Here is a 17,934-nt window from a genome sequence, read left to right as displayed (position 1 = left end):
GGGACATCTGGGAGGGCTGGCTTGTCACTATGGTGACATCTGACCTCCAATGAGGATTTGAGGAAGAGATCTCCACCACTGGACAGCAAAGAAGAGGTTGATGGGCAGAACTTTGAGAGGGATTAAGGGGTTAAAAAGGGTAAAACCTCCATTGTGTAGGGGCTGAGCACATAACAGGGAAAATCTTTTTGTTCCCAGCGCTGTAACCTTTTTTCTTTATTCATTCTTGTGTTGTATTTTTGATAAGATTTAATAAACCTGAACTATGAAAAGTGAATAGCTATTTCTCACAGACTGCTGCCACCACCCTAACCCACAGGGTGTCCCCTTCTATTCTGACTCTGTCAGGGTATTTTTTGTTTTGTTTGTACTGTTGCATTTGTATTTTTAATTTTAGTACGGAACTGTTATGCTTATTCCCACATCTTTGCCTGAGAGCCTTTTAATTTCAAAATTATAATAATTCAGAGGAAGTGGGTTCACATTTTCCATTTCAGGGAAAGTTCCTGCCTTCCTTAGCAGACACCTTTCCTTTCAAACAAGGCACTTACCTCTGCCTTGGCATGCGGATGAGGGGCTGCTTGTGGCACCTCTTGCTGAGGCTGAAGAGTTTGTGCACCGTTCTCTGGGCCTTGAGGAAGAGTTGCTTCATGCTGCTCTCCAGCTGCTCGTAGCGGCGTTGGAAATTAGAATCCATTGTCCACAAATGCATCACAGCAGATGTGTTCAGGAAATAATTCAAAGGCAGCCTCTTCATAAATAATTTGAATTCATCTGCAAAAAAAAGAATTATGTGGCTATGGTTATTCTTGCAGCAGAAATTAACTTTTCATTTGTTTTTTTCACAAAACAATTTTCATAAACTCAATCTTTTGAAATTTTAAAATTGAGCATTTTAACTCTTTCTAACTAGAAAGATGACTACATTTTCATTGGTAATATTAGAATAAAGTCAGCAAAATCTAATATTTCTATAATTTAAAAATTAATATTAAAGCAAATACAAGCTTTGTCCTTGTTTCTCAACCTGGGTAATACGAAGATTAAATAAGAATCAGAGTTTCTTACCTTCAAATCTGGGATCTGAAAGCAAATGTGCATTTAATGATCAATGTTTATTGACTCATTTGAAGAACATCAGAAACTGTCTTAAAAGAAGTGTATTCCAATACTTAGGACATGCAAGTAAATGTGATTTCACAGGCCATTGCTCTTATATATATGTTATTTCACCCGACACAAGCCATTAAATTAGACTTTCATAAGTATTTACAATTAAAATGGAGCCTTTCAAAGCATTTTATGGTACTTCAAAATTTTATGACACTTCAAAAATGTTCCCATAACTTCTTTTTTGTCGCTAAAGTGGTGGAAAGGAGTTCTTCAATCACAAGGTCATATTGTTACTGTGAACATGCCATGCTTTGTGACTTGTTCTGGTCGCTCAGTCCACAAAAGATATGTAGACAGAATCTTATTAACAGAGTTTTATAAATTAAGGAGTCTGTTTCCATAAGTAGAATGATGTATAACTTCTGAACTTAAATAGACTTTCATTAAAAGGGCTCCAAATACTGGGTAAATATGTGAGAGTGAGTGGCACACTTGAATGCACATGTTTATCCTTTATCTTTCTTGTTTCTGTATATCAGTATGTTTTCCTGCCTGCCCTTCTGCCTGCTGCTATCCTCCCACCCTTCACAATCCTTTTTTTTTTTCAGCTTGTTCCTGCAATGAAGTCACTCATCCCACAGTTTGGCTTTCACCCTGCCAGATGCTCCTTTTGGATGGTTTGTATTTCAGCAGACTATGTGAAAGCAAAGATCCTGCTGCCTGAGATACCCTCCCTCTTCAAACAAAAATAATCATAATATTTAACATTGGTGTCATTTTAGGTTGCTCATGGAAGACTAGGGAAAACGTCCACTCACATCAAAGAATACTCCATTGACATCCTTGTTTTTAAGTCTTTTGATTTAGCTTTAGGTTTTTAAAGATTTTTACACAAAGCAGGCAAAAATATTTTCCTTTTTATGGATGGAGAAAAAAAGATCATTTATAAATATGCTGTAGTGACCCTTGACCATATAGTGAAGGACACAGGGCAGTGATGGAATACAACAGTCCCACTTCAGCAGAGTATTTTCTGTGATGGGTGATGGCTCATAACAAAACAGAAAGCATTGAAAGTCTTCTGGAAGGTAAAAAATGAAAATCAAGGGAAAATTATGATGATTTTATGTTTAAGAAAATGTTTTTAATAATTCCTCTGGGAATGTGTTGTTCATTTTGCCCTCATGCCTTTGTCTTTGTACAGCCCCTGTGCTGTCCTTAGGGCATGAGGGAAAGGAACTGTTTCTTTATCTTATCTACTATTTGGAGCCTTTTATCTTTTGCTTTATCCCTTCCTTAATTTGTCTAAGTTGCTTTTTATCCTCTGTCCAGCAAGAATGTCCATTCCTGGGTGTACAGCTAACAATTTGAATTAATGGGAATATTTAATAAATTCTGCATTACCAGATGAGCATCTCTGTGAATCTTAATGTAGTTTTGGGATAGACAGTTCTGTTTTCTCCTTCCCCAATGACAATTATTCCTACCTTACAATTAGAGAATAATTTGGGTAAGAAAGGACATTTATAGTCCAACCCCCACTGCAATGAGCAGATACCTTCTCTAGATTAGGTTGCTCAGAGCCCGGTCCAACTTTGCCAACCTCTAATTCCTTGTTGGAAATGCCATAACATTCTTTTTATTTTTAAGCTACTTTAGTAATGGATTTGTTCCCCTTTGCCAAGGGGGAGGGGAGCTGGGCTCTGCTGTTGGTTTAATCTTTAAACCAGCAAGGTTTTGGGTCAGGCTGGGCAGGGCCTGATAAGTTTCAACAAATAAAAAGGGCCTTTGGAGGTGTGGGATTTTAAAATTTATATGTTGGGAATTTAGAAGATACAGAGGAGGTAATCAGACATTAATCAGACTTTAAACTAATGAAAATCTGCCTGGCAAAGTTGGAGACAACCCCTCTGAGAGAAGAATGATAAGGGAACTACAGAGCTGGACCAAATAAGCATGAAAGGCAAAGGGATCAATATCCAATAGAAGATCACACACTAACTAAGGAAAATAATTGTGTAGAACCAAAGAATTCTTTGTTTTCTACAAGTTTATAGAATGTCCAAAGTCTCATAATGGACATGTATAGTTGGAGTGATTTCCAGTGCACATCCTGGCCAGAATAAAGGAATGCCTGACTCACTGGAGCTCAAAGACAGTGCCAGAGAGTTTTGTCCCTTCCTGGGCTCAGTGACATCCTCACACTGCCCTTCCCAGCTCTCAGCCCCTCCCAAGTCTGCACAGAAGGTGTGACAGAAGGTTGTGTCTGCCTTGGCCCATTGGCTTGGTAAAGCCCTCCAAGTCTGAAGACTTAAAAATATTAAAAATGGTCATTTAAAAAAAATTAAGTAATAGGAAAGAGAGTTTATTGAGCTGATACAAAGTAAGTCCTTTTGCAGCTTGTAAAAATCTGATAAATTCTACCAGATTTAGAGAACTGAACTGTAAATATATTTTTTATTTATATATATACTATATGTATATAAATATAAAAAATAAATATATCATTTACATATATGTATATGCTATATGTATATAAATATATACTCTGACACCTCTGGGGGGGATGAGATCCCAAAGCCACATTCCTTATTACCTGCTTAATTCCTATTGTCTCTTTTCCTTTCTGTTCCTCTGAGGCACTGGTAAAGCTCTTTAAAATGAGCTTCATGAAGTCAAAACAAAGGCAACTCCCTCAGGAAACAACAGGCTCAGAGGATGCTTTTCAGCCCTCACATTGCTCTAACCATGTATTTAAGGAATGTTGTCACTTTGCTGTCCTCTGCTCGATGGCACTAATCTCTACAGCTAACAACTGCTCCATGCAGTGTTTAGAAGTGATAAGGAAGGTTTACACTCCTCAACTTGCAATGCAACAGCATTTCCAATCAGAAAATGGTTTTTTTCTCCCTGTAATAAACATCATCTTTGACTACCCTTGTGCCCTGTCTGATCCTGCTAATGAGCTCCATAATGCAGGTGAAGGAGAGACAGAGATAAAATGAGCATGGTTACACAGTGCCTGCTGCATAAAAAAAAGAAAAAATTAAAAAATAAAAGAAGATAATGTGCCCATATCTTAAACAGACACATTTCATGATCTGTGAAACTACAACATGAACTCCTAACACTGAGAGATGATTAAACTATTACACTCTAATCAACACACAGTGCCAGCCATTCCTGAGGATTAACAGCCAGTATTACAGTCCCAGGGGCCATAGAAATTGATACTTTAATTCATAAAAGCAGGGAATATCCTGAGCTGGGAAGGACCCACATGGATCATTGAGTCTAACCTCTGGCCCTGCACAGGACAACCCAAAAAACCAGACTATGATTCTTGATTACACATAAAATATGATTACAGCATTTTCTTTTTTATTTTTACGTGGGTAGCACATGCAATGTGATTTTAGATATCCTTCGTTAATTGCAAATAAGGTTAAAAAGGTAAAACATTATATGCAGTGGTGGGTCAAGCAAGTTCATTTGCTGGCTGGTTGTGTCTCTTTTCACTTCTCCTTTCTGCCAGTAAATCTTCCTTGTGTCACAAGTGCCTGGAGACAGAAATGGCATCCCATATTTCAGTGGGAAAAAATAAAGGATAAATATCATAATGGGAGCAAACATTCCTGCTGAAATCAGGTGAATATCAGACATATTTAGGCTGTGAGAAATACCTAGAGCGGCAGAGGTGTAAATTGGATCCTCAGTGTTGTTTGGTGTCAGAGCAGGGCTCAGTGCTGGGTGCAGTGGTTACAACTCTGCAGACAGAGCTGGCAAAGGCCAAAAAAATCCAGAAAACCTCACCCAAGGACCTGACGGTGCTCTGCTGCAAGGGAAAAAGGTGCCATGCTTTATGCCTGCTTTATTTCTGAAGGAGTTTTGAATGAGTTAGTGATGGGGCTTCTGAGTTGTTTCTGATGATGCAGTTTATTTTCTTATTTTCTACAATATTAGGAAGGGTAAGTTTGGCTCACATCATTATAGCAGGGTTCAGAAGGTCACAAAACTCCTAGTTACAAGACTTTTTAAGGATTTGTTGACTAATAAAACACTGCTAACAAAGATATTTATGATTTTGACTTAATCTTGAAATATTTCCTCTTATGTATTTATGTTACAGTGCAAGCTTTCATAGATAATTATGACACACAAACCTACAGTACTGCATTCTAAATTCCTTGTTTACCTCTGTAACTACTTTTATTTCTATATCTTGAATGCTAAAACTCTAAACTTTCTTTTTAGAAGTTCTGAGAGTTCCTTGCATTTCAGATTCCAGCCCCTGCTCACTGTTGGAAGAGAGCAGGAGCCCTGATATCCTGTGAATATTTTGATGTTCCCTGGTATTTTGCTACAAGACTGTCCCACCTACACAGCACACTTATGCTTTTGTTTGTTTGAGTGCTTTGTGGAGCTTCTCCGGGGTGCCAAAATGTCTTGGTTTGGCTTGTTTCCTAAGATCCCTTGTGGAGGCACCCTTGGAAGTCAGTGGATTCAGAACACCAGGTGATTAAAGGTGCTGCAGGCTGACATCTGACAGCAATGTCATGCTGGAAATACAAACCCACCAAATTTTACCACTGCACTTTTGTCTCCTATTTCCTTTAGAGCAAACAGAGCAAGTCCAGGACTGAGCTTTGAACCTGTCATTCCTGAAATTTCCTTTTAAATCATATCTGCACTGTTTCCCCAGTCAAAGTAACAGGGATTAGCTCAGGACTAAGGACCTTGGAGCAATTTCCTCCTCACAGCCCAGACTTGCTCTGCTCAAAGGCAGGGAAGAGTCTGAACCTCTGCAGTCAGGGCAGCAGGAGCAGGGGATAAAACAACAGCTCATTTAAGCCATGGCTTCTGTCTAGGGAAGTCTCAGAGATGTGCTCATGGAACACAAGAACTCCTGAGTAAATAGGAAAATTCAAATTTGACATGGATTTCTATCAAAGGAAAGATAATAGTGTTTGGTTTTTTTGTTTGTTTTTTTTGTTTGTTTTTCCTGCTGGTTCTTATTATGGCTGAAATTAATGATAACACACACGTGACAATAATTGAGGTGAAAACCTACTTAAAATTTTGGACAACAAAAAGCACAGTTTGAAAAGAATGTGCATTTGGTGATATGCTAAGGAAAAATTGTTTCATGGCCACAAGAAATTTCAGCCACCTTCTCTCAGACTCCAGAAATGACAGTTTCTGCAGAGATGACATTGCATCAAGTGTTATTCTGTGGTATCATTTAATGCCATATTTTTTGATGAGCCATTTTACCCCAAATTAAATAATATAATCTTATGGAAACAAAACTTTTAGCATTGGAAATTGGAACACTGAAGCATGGTGCTTCAGTAAATATATAATCCTGTCTAATTGTGGATTATATCATCTACCCAGAATCAATTTTAATTTTTTCAACACTATTCAGACTGTAAAAAAGCAATTATGTTTTCTGGGCAAAAGCAGCCTGACAATAACTGAAAAAAATGTAAGAATCTTTTGTTGACTAAAACATACTATTCACAATTTTATATAGTCTCTAGGTATCTTCTAATATTAATAAGAATTTGGGTTTTAGGGTTTTTTTATTTAAAAAAGTTCAGTAAAAATATGTTAATAGGAGAAAACCCCTTTTTTAACATTATCATGTCAAAATCTACCATTAGAGAGGAATTGTAATGGGCTGTTTTGTCATTTCTCTAAATGAAGCTCTAAGGAAACGTTTTTCTCCCTTAAAAATCTTTATATCAGTCATTTGTACACCCATCCTCTTTTTCAGTCAAGTTCTTTAACTTGCTTTAGAGGTATCAAAATTCTGCCATCACAGTCTAGAAGTGAGTAATACCTCATGCAAAAACTGTTCTGCTTTGGCTCTGACAAAATGTTACAGTGGGATTGAGGCAAACTAACAGAAACCAAGTTGTTTTTAACATGTGAGGGTGTGATGAGTCTGAACAAGCAATGATATGGACTGATGTGCTGCTCCAAGCCAGAGTGCTCCAGACAGCTTCAAAATTAGCTCAAGCAAATTCTCCCCTGCATTTCCTCTTTTCTCACTCTCATGATGAGAATTGCAAATGATCACTCCTCTGCACAAAGCGCTGCTTCTTTTGGAATCCAGCTCCCTTCTTAAACCAGAGAGAGTTCTGGGATCAGGTGTTAAGTCAGGCTTGTTATTTCCTTGGGCAGTCTGTAGTCCAAGGAGAGATGCTCTTGTGCTTTAAGCATGTCAACTCTGACATCAGATTAACTTGCTCAGAGCTTGGTCCAGTCAGGATTTGGAATCTGCTGCATTCAAAGCTCAAGTGCCCTTATAGGGAACATATTTCTCCACATCCCCAGTGTGAATCTCTCTTGTTTCCCTGCCTGTTGTCTCTCCCTACACAGCCTGGCTCTTTCCCTCCCTGCAGACAGGGTGGCTGCTCTGAGTTCTCTGAGGTCTCCATGCCCAAGGCTGACCAACCCCTCCTGGGGCCTCTCCTCTCAGGGCAGCCTCTCCAGTTCACACCTGAGGACACCCCTGACCACACTCCAGCTTCCTGATGTCTTTCCTGTACTGTGGAGCCCCAAACTGGATGCAGCTCCTGAATGTGGTCCTAAAAGCACTGTGGCCAATCCCCTCCTTGATCTCCAGGTCCCTCCTTTGTAGCACCCACAGTGTGGCCTTGGTTTTGTCAGATCACTTCATCCTCTACCCCAGGGACCTTCTAGCATCTTCCTGCCCCAGCTGATGCTCTGCCTGTCCAGAACAGGATTTTTCTTTTTCTTGTTGAACTTCACCAGGTCCCTGTTGTCCTGGTCCCCAGCTTGTCCAGCCCTGACCTTGAAGATTTCTGTCTCACTCCTTCAAACTGGCAACATCTGCAAACCTGATGAGAAGGCACTTTCTCCAAGTCATTGCTGAAGAAAGCAAAGAGCGCAAGTCCTGGGACAGACCCTGTCTGTATTGAACTTGCCACCAGTTTTCAGATAGGATTCTTCCCTTTTCCTCACAGGCTGAACCCTGTGTGACTCCTGATGGATCCCAGCTGTACCATTCCCTCTCTGAGCATCATCCAATCCATGAGATGATATTCCAGAAGCATGTGCCTTTCCAGATTACTTCCCAACAGACAAAAATCTACTTAAGGAACTGAAAACTTTACATTAAATTAAAAAACAAAATTCAGCTGCAGTTTTGGTTCATTCCTGTGATGTTTTTTCCTTCAAAGTTACCTGTCTCCTTGTCTCTGCTAATCATTTGCCTACACCTGGTTTTAATGGGACTCCAGCCTTCCTTTGGCACAGTTCCTTCTAACAGCAAGCCAAAATAAACAGATAATATTGCATAAGGGAAAGCAGTGACAATCAGAACCAACAAGAATATTCAGACCAGAAGCTCTCCTTGGAAAAAAAAAAAAAAAAAAAACTTAGGAAATATCTCTAGTAGCTCCGGAAGCCTGATTGTCTGCTGGTGCTGTAAACAAAACTATTATTTAATATAAATACTGGCTGGTTTTTCTTCCATGTTAGGAATTGGAAAGGAGACTGCCAGTTCATCATACACAACAGCAAAGGAAAGCTGCTAAAGCTACTCATGTCACCACCAAGAGGGCTCTTGAGTAGAAATGTGCAAAGAAAAGGAAAGGTGAAAGGATTTTTAGCATTCCAAAGTTATTTTCAATCCTTAGAATTTTTTTTTTTAATTTTCCAAATGCCTCCAATTTCTCTGATATCCTGTAAAAGGAATATTGCAAAGTTTTCCTGTTTTGCTTTCCTTTGAATCGCCTTGACCTTGATGGAATAGAAATTTTTTGTTGTTATGTCAACTTCATGTTGTTGTTGTTATGTCAAGTTTCAAGTGGTTGTTGTTTTGTCAAGTTTCATATTATAACATCAAAATTATGAAGTAAAAAATTTTAAAATGAATAAACATTTCAAAGTGAAGGTTAAGTGCTTTACTGCATTCTTAAAAATATACATCAAAACAAACAAAAAACCCAACAAAAAGCAAACAAATAAACAAAAATCCCCAACAAAAACCAAGCAAAACAAAAAAACCAAAACCAAAAACCAAAAAGCCCCCATAATTTTGCAGTTACTGAAAAATTATTCCTGGCTGGTTTATTCAAAGTAGCTGTCCTGTAGAGTCCTGTATACAAATATTAATCTCTGCTACACTTCAACATTTTCTGTTTAGACTGCAAGCTCTTCAGAGAGGCCTGGTTCTTATTATATCTTTATAGGGCAGTCAGCACAACAGACTCCAGATTTAATTGTTGCCATTTATTACAAATAATAAAAATAATTTGGCCTATTGCTCCAGACAACTCCAGACAACTCTTCCTTGGAGTCCTCAGTAAGAGCTGCAATTCGTGTAAGGGGTGAGAGTTCTGGAAGGAAAGATCTCCTAATTCCCATTTTATCTCACATTTTACTGCATTGTTTGTGTAAACCTGTTGCTGCTCCAGTGTGACCACCATGTTATCAATCCTATTCAATAACAATATTTTTTTTTATTTTAATCAGGGCATTAAATATGATGGGGAGTCAAATACCATTGTCAGCTGTAAATCAGGACCTGAAAGCACAAATCTGGAAGTCTGAGAGGATATAAACCATGGGACCCACATTTCAAATGGTTGGATGTGATTGCTGTTCATTAAAGCGCTGCCTCAATATTGTGTAGATGTTATTAAAGAGATTTATAAAAGATAGATGTTTTTAAAAATGTCCCACCATGATGCAGAAGCCTGGAGAAAACAAAGTGCTAAAAATGAACATATATTTGTTTTTATGTTGCCATGAATTTTAGTTCTTTGTGATGCATTACTCAATTTGTCAAAGAAGTAGCAGCTGTGTTCCAAGAAATATATGTTTGAAAATAATCCAATTCAAAGAAGCAGAAGACTGCAGCTGGAAACAACCTTATTTCTTCAGAGAAGAGACAGTAAATCTGAATTTTCCTTCCCCTTCTCCCTCCAATTTAGGCTAAATTAGCCAGCTCTCCTGATAATTAAAATAGTTCCTTCTATAAAGCAAAAGATTTCTCCTTTAAACTTTCTGAAGGACAAAGGGAAGGGAGGAAATATGTGTTTTCTGCAAGACATGGTGTCTGTTTTTCAAGGAGGAAAAGATGATCACACTTCCTTTTGGACAGACTATTTGAAGTGGAACAATCCAGCTGCTGCAGAAACCTCAGGAAAACAAATTTGGATGATTCTGGCAATGGGGTGGATTTGGAGGGATGGGGGGAGTGGTTTGGTTGATTTCGTTTTGAAGTGAGGAAAGCTGCAAGGACAGCTCCTCTCATCCCTGTGCTCTGCAAGAAAGAATAAACAGGGATAAGTGTCAGTGTGAAAGTGGAATTGGTGAGGAACAGAGATCCTCTGGTCAGTCCTTTATACACATAACTGAGGAATCTCATGTAAATGTTAGAAGTGATGAGAGGAAATAGCCTCAGGGAAGCTTTAGATTGGATATTAAGGAAAATTTCTTCATGGAAAGGGTTGTCAAGTATGGAAAAGGGTGTCCAGAGCAGTGGTGGACTTACCAGTCCTGGAGGTGTTTTAAAAATATTTGGACAATAGGGTGGTGGTGCTGGTTGTTGGTTGGACTTGATCATATTAAAGGTCTTTTCCAACCTTAATGATTCTGTGGTTCTATGATAGATGTTAGATAATACATATCTATATGTATATACTCATGTGTTTGTATAGTTATACACATATCTAACATCTACCATAGAATCACAGAATACATCAGACTCATATAACATACAACATATATGTATGATGTGGAGTTAATGCTAATAATGTCAGCCTGTCATAGAAACATAAAAACAAAAATCCTCCTCTCACAAGCCTGGAAAGTCTCCTGGTGTCACATAAAGATGAAATAATTTCAGTCCAAATCAATAGTGGAACCAGAATATCATGCTACAAATTGTAGATTAATTCAGAAGTTCTGCTGGGCAGGAGATAACCTTGCCTGGAAGGGCTCACATTTCCTACAATGAAGCAACACGTTTCTTATTGCAATCTAAATGTGACTTTGGCAGCAAGTTCCCTTTCCTGAAACCAAAAAAGCCAGACTCCACAGCTGTCTCTGAAAGTCCCAGCATTTGAAGGGCATTCCCTTCAGCCTGTCAGGTTTGATTTTGGTTCATTAGTCCTTAAAATGTTTCTATCCCTGCCCTTCAAAGGGATGCTTCCCTTTCCAAAGGGAAGTCACAGTAAGCTTTCTAGGAAAATGTCTCAAAAATTTATCTACAGGTTATTTTGGATTTTTTTTGGTAAATATTTTTATGACTTCAATATGACTTAGAAGTACTCCTGCAACATGGATGTCCCAAAGCCCTTTATTATCTTTCTACAGAGCTATAAATTCATTTAATGCATAAGACATATTCCTTATGGGCAGATATAGACATAACCTCTGTCAGTCCAAAATTTACCTCAGTTGAACATGCTGGAAACTCCTAGAGTTTGAAAACTGGGTAGGGTAAATAAACATGTAATGATTCACAGGAGGATAAAGGAGGGAAGAGAATGAGTGACACTGAAAAATGTTCTTGGAAAACACAGTGAAGTAAATAAGCAGTGTTAAGCTGTTCCAGGAGAAGATTTAAGAAGCTATGAATCAGAACAGACAACACTGCCCTAGAACAAAAGAGAGGCCACAGAGTGACATCACTCTTAATAAAGCAAGCCCAAAGCTGCCAAGGCAGATTGGAATTCCACCAAGAACGAGGGGATTTTGTCACTAGCTTTGAAGGGAATTACATTATGTCCTGCACATGGTGGACATAAGTAGAATTATATTAGATCAAGCCTTCTGCTCCTCCTCTTATTACAATGTCATCACAGTGTTTGAAGCATCTCAGAATGCGGTGCCACGTGAAACTTTATAAAGTTGATTTGCCAGGTGCAGCAGAAGTTGGATAATGCTTTTAGTTTTGGAACAGGGGCAGCTGTACCATCATTTCTGAAGTAGAACAGGAACAATTTAGAGACTGACCCTCCAAAGACATTATGCACATCCCACCTGTTCATTTTATTAAAACAGAGACACCTCCACAGGCAGGAAGATCTGGGAGGGGAGCATTGGTCACAGAAGGAACGGCAGCTTGGTGTATCTGCTCATGTTATTGATTAAACTTCCTGACAACCACAGAGAGAAGTTAATTACTGGGAGGCAAATTAACACCCCTGCAAGATAATGGAGAAAACAATAATTGTATTAAGAACTCAGGGGGCTAAGTTTTCCTGGCCCTGAGCCTGAGGCTGTAAGCAGTGCTTGAAAGCAAACCACCGCTCCACTGCTCAGGGGCAAATAGTTTGAACCATATTGATTGAAGTCTTTATTCTCAGTGATTAAAAAGCACCTTCAGCTGCCAGTGAGTCAGTTCAGACTGTTCACAAGGAGTCTTTCAATTAAGATTTCAAATGGGACTCACTTTGCATGGCAATGGCTCTGTCCTGGTCAGCAGAGAGAGACAGACTGTGCACAGTGACCCAGGCACATCTGCGATGGGCTCCGTGCAAGGAGCCTTGCCCCAAACTCACCAAAACAAAGCTCTTCAGACAGCAAGCTTACATTTGTGGTGTCCATAAATTGAAGAAATCCTCCAGCATTCCGTTTGAATTCCAGGTTTCATTTTTAGTCTCATTTTACCTGAATTTTAATTGAATCACTGCAGCTGGAAAAGCAAGAATATGTCACTGGACTAAGAGGGGACTTCCAGTGCAAACTGCCTTCGCTGCAAATGATGGAGTGAATTTACAGTCTGTCTGTGAAACCTTGTCATCTTGTGACATTATTTAGGATTTGAAATCTCAACACTGAGCCTGAAAATCAGTCTGGGCATCTTTTTTTCCATTATAAATGCAATGAGTTTCTTCTGATCAGAGTGTACAACACAACATCTCTGTTTAAACTGACATTTCCAAATTATGCCTGCAGTTACCTTCTGCCCTTTTACTTTCCTTTTAGTAATTTGAAGCAGGTATAAATGAGACATTTGGTACATGTTTTAAAATGTCTGTCTTAGAATGTAGTTTCTCTTTGAGGGATTTTTGTTGGCCTTTTTTGGGGGGAGCTTTTCTGGGCTTTTTTTAGGGGGGGCAGGGTGTGGTTGTTTTCTCTCCTCCTATAGTAGAAGAACCATAACAAACACTATATATTCCAAGATAATTTTTAGCTCGAGATTAAATGAAATTTTTTAAGACACCATTGCTGTATTTTACACAGGAGTTATTGAGGGCATTTTTTAGCTGTTAGGGTTGTCATTATCACTGCTGGTAAGAAAGAAGAAGGTTGGGACCCAGGTCAGTGTCTCCATGATATCAATCCACAAGCTTGGTGCTGGGAAGAATTACCTTTTTTACTTGTCAGCCAGGTGACTTTGATTTGGATGCAGAGAGAGGCAATAAAAAGGAATCCCACGGTGTCCTCTTCTGCTAAACAGTTTTAAGAAAGGATTTGTGCCACAGGAGTAGCAAAAATCTGCACCTTATTGAGGTGGCAAACAAAATTACACTTGATTTTTCTGACTAGATAGAGGGATTTTAAAGATTAAATTTCACAGGCTGAATGCAGATTTGCTGCAGCTTTTCTGGAGTTGTCCATCAGGAAGAATATGACAGCAATAGTTTAAAATGCTTGTCTGATGGAGAGGAGGAGAAAGACTGTTCCACTGGTTGTATGCCTTAATGCACTGCCAGGAAATATTAATATAATCCATAATTAAGATGATTGCAGAACAATGGTGTATGAAATGGTGAAAAAGCTACTACTTATCTAATGATGCAGACTTCTTGCCCCCTGTGCCTTTATGTTGCGGTTCACATTTGATCTTGAAGATTTGAATTTGTCTTCGGCTGCCTCATAATGTATTCTGTGCATCACAGAAGGTTTCTGCCTTCAGCGCTGGACAATCTATTCAAATTTATTTACATGACTTTTTTTCTAGCTTGAAATTTAGTCTATTCAAATCTAAGTTAAAGATATAACTTTGTATTTTGTTTAACTGCCTGGCTTTGCACTTGCTTTCTCAAAGCATCAATATATTTTTAGCAAATTAAGTAAGTCCAGCCATATCTGTTATTTTTTGATTGCTACAAAAAAATGGATGAAAAAAATAACTCAACAGATGTATCACTCTTTATTGCTATGTGCTCAGCATCTTAGGGCATCTACATGCAAGAATTAGGACTATAATTCTCTTTTCTAAGAAGTACTGAGAGATTTGTGTAGATTTTGAGATCAAATATGATCACTTGCTATAGCTGGGTGTATTGATTGACTGTTGGACTGTCTCTGATGTTGAGACAACATCTGAATTCTATTTTGCGGCTTCTTTACAGCCTCAGCAATCACAAAGGCAGTGCTGTCCATCTGTAACAAACACCTGAAGCTGACAGGGAGTGTAAGGAATTCTCCCCTGTGCGATATTTTGGGGTCCTAAGGAGGAAGGAAGAATTGAGAATCTGACTATGTTTTTAGAAGGTTAATTTATTATTTTATGATACTATATTATATTAAAGAATGCTATACTAAACTATACTAAAGAATAGAGAAAAGATACTTACAGAAGGTTTAACAAGATACTCACTAAAAACTCTCATGACTGCTTCCAGTCTCTGCACAACTAGATAGTAATCGCTTATTAAGTAAAAACAATTCACATGAAACTAATTAAACACCTACTTGTTGAATAAACAATCTCCAACCACATTCCAAAGCAACAAAACACAAGAGAAGCAATCAGATAGTTCTCTGAGGCTTCTTAGCTTCCCAAAAGAAAAAATCCTAGCAAAAAGGATTTTTCAGAAAATATAACACTAACACCCCTGAGCACCTGCAATGTTCATTTTCAGCTTTGATTTTGCTGTATTTTACAACAGTTTGCAGCCTGGCAGTTGGAAGCAACTTTCAGTGTGAAAACAGGGAGAGTGTGAGAACACTCCTCAAGAAATAGTGGAAGAGTTTTGAAGCCAGGAGTGAGGCAGGGTCCTGTTTTATACAGACAGGGTGTGACCACCAAAGGTTGGTCTATCTTCTGTTGTGCTTGGCTGTCCTAAACCAGCTCCACAGATTTGATGGAAAGAGTGGAAAGAGCCTTTCTTATTCCCAAATTGGTATTTTTCAGCATAGGCTTACTTCATTTTGGAAAATATGAGCTGAAGGAGAAGTGAGAGTAAGGAAAGTGTATCAGCAAAATACGGTGATTTTCCACGTTTTGCACTTTTGAAAATGGAGATATAAATACCTGGCACTATTAAACGGATAATTCTCTAAATCTCACTGCAGATTATGGAATCCTGGAGATGATCTTTCCTATTACTTTCTGTAGGTTTTGCATAAAAGTAATTATATAGGATGCAAATGCTACCTCCCAAAAAATAATGAAATGGTTGGACTTCCCCACCTTCAGTATTACTGATTTTTAATTCAGTAATAAGCTTATCATCTCCTCTATTAGAATCCACTTTCTCCAACCCTTTAAATCCAATTCTTTTATACAAGGGATTTTGGGAACATCATTATTTCAATCACTGTAAAGAAAGGGAAAAATATAATTGAACTGAGGAACAGGACTCCAAAGTCTCCAAAGCAATCTCTGCTGAGCAAACAAAAAAACTTTGTTAACATCTATGCAGTGCTATGTATTAACTGAGGTTCAGACCTCATTTTCAGGTGAACCTTTCTAAACTGTGCATTTTTTCAGATGATTTTAAGTCTGTACATGTAAAGGGTAACCAATGCTCAATATCAAGACATCCCAGAGTTATTAAGGAATTATGGAATGCCTTAGACATGAAATCCAAATCCAATGAAGCCAGGGATTTAAGAATAGCTTGCACCAGCAATTCATTTCTGTTAGTACTTTGCAATCAAAGCACTGATGGTGGATGGATGGACAATGAAAAATAGTTTCAGCAAATATTCATGTGAAAGTTAATATCAATTTACTTTGGCTGCACTTTCATGACTCGCACTTTCTGTGATACTGAAATTTACCTTTTGAATTATCTCTGTAAAGCAGATACAGAAGTGACCGAAAAAAAATCAAACTCGACATTTTGAGAAGTTGTTTGTCATTTAAAGCTGTGGATGGATGCACTTCAAAATATTTGCAAGGTGACTTCTGATTAATTCTGTCTGTGTCCATCGTGTCTGTTTGTGTTCTGTGGTCAAACCCTTCAGGGGCCTCCATGGCTCTGGCTCTGCTTCTCTAAAGCTTCTACTGGACATTCAAGTCAAATCCCTGAACTTAATGGACTACAAATTGTTTAAAAAATGTTATTTTCACTTCCTCAAACACTTCAAATGATTCATACAAGCACATATTTCAGTGCTTCACTGAATCACCCTTGAGCCCAGCTGTGACAGGCAAATTTCTGTCCAGTTTGTGGTGGGTGTGCTCTTTCCTTCCATCTTAGCTGGTATTTAAACTAAATGTTTAACAGAATGAGTTTGTTGTTTCAAAGCTACTTTGAGTTTATGTATCATAATATTTATTATACATCTCCTGATCTCATGCTTTCCAAGGATATATTCCAAAAGGAATTTTGTTGCCTTCAAGGAGGAAAAAATCCAATGCTCAGCATATTGTGAAATATGCAGAGAGAAGGCAACAAGCTGCCATTGCATGTCAGATATGTGAAAAGAAATGCTTGATGGAAGATTTTACTTTCATATTTCCAGGAGGTCTCATAAATGCTAGTGATATAAAAGAGAAATTATGAAAACGCAATTTTGCCATTTTCTATTTTTTGAGCAACATTTTCAGTGATGTCCTTATTTATTTTGATAGCCTTTTTAATTCTGAAAGATGAAATTACACTGCAGGAACTGCTACATTTTTTTTCAATGTCAACAACCAGATCACCTTAAAAGAAAATTGCTGTCATTTAAATTGTTTAAATGGAGTGTTCAGGTTTCCAAAAATACTCAGCAGCCAACCACACCAAAATAATGGCACAGGCATAGTGTGATCATGTTCTTATACTGGTTGTCAGAATCCAGAGCTTGTGGATGGTTTTGGGGGTCTTCTTGACTTTACTATATTTTAGAGCAGAGCTTGTGGATGGTTTTGGGGGTCTTCTTGACTTTACTATATTTTAGAGCAGATCATGATCTCTGGAACATGCTAAATTGCCATTCAGTGTTTTATGTCAGAATTAGTTTCTTTGTATATTAACTTTTTATCACTCTCAAAATCTTCCCAAATGTGTAACACAGCAAATTATTTATCTGCACCATCTTCAGCACTGCTCCAACCATAAGCTGTGGAAGTCCCACCTACTTCCAAAATGTGAGAATATTTTCAAGGAATATTTGACACTCTTTATTGGGGGAAACAAAAGACATCCAAGTGCTCTAGGTCAAACCTTTTTTCTGCAATAGAAAGGTGGAGTTCACTGAGGCAAGGTAGGAGAAACACCTGGACAAGAAGGTGCTCCTGTATTGGGGCAGAAGGGGAACAAGAAAATTTGCAATATTAAAGAACAATTGAACACTGAAAAGGTTAGGAAGGCTTCAGGGACACTCGAGAAGGTTGCACAGCTTTAATCTAACATGGGTGGACTCCACAGCCTGGAATCTCAGGGAAACTGAGTGACCTGTGAAAGCAGCAGGTCAAACTGCATCACGAGTTTGTTTGTTGGTTTTAGTTGTCCTTTCAGGCTACAAAGGCTACTTCCATGCATATCAGGAAAGGAAAATGGAGCCCTGCTTGGTTCCATTAGATATTTTCAGTGTTAGTAGTAAGAACACAGCTTCTTGGAATGATGGTCTCAGGGAGCACTTTGCCTACACAGTAATTCAGCCAAACTC

At 38.4% G+C, this 17,934-nt stretch overlaps 1 protein-coding gene across 1 annotated transcript in view; it reads right to left on the bottom strand.

Moving 5' to 3' along the window:
- Nucleotides 1-17,934, bottom strand: part of LOC131560121 (BMP/retinoic acid-inducible neural-specific protein 3) — a 199,023-nt gene that overhangs the window by 37,889 nt on the left and 143,200 nt on the right. Inside the window, exon 7 of the mRNA XM_058808788.1 lies at nucleotides 552-774. Coding sequence (XP_058664771.1) covers nucleotides 552-774 — 223 coding nt within the window. The remainder of the gene's footprint in view (nucleotides 1-551; nucleotides 775-17,934) is intronic.

Source organism: Ammospiza caudacuta, chromosome 7, assembly GCF_027887145.1.
Source record: "Ammospiza caudacuta isolate bAmmCau1 chromosome 7, bAmmCau1.pri, whole genome shotgun sequence".
Taxonomy (NCBI): Eukaryota; Metazoa; Chordata; class Aves; order Passeriformes; family Passerellidae; genus Ammospiza; species Ammospiza caudacuta.
This window is presented reverse-complemented; position numbering and strand designations above follow the sequence as displayed.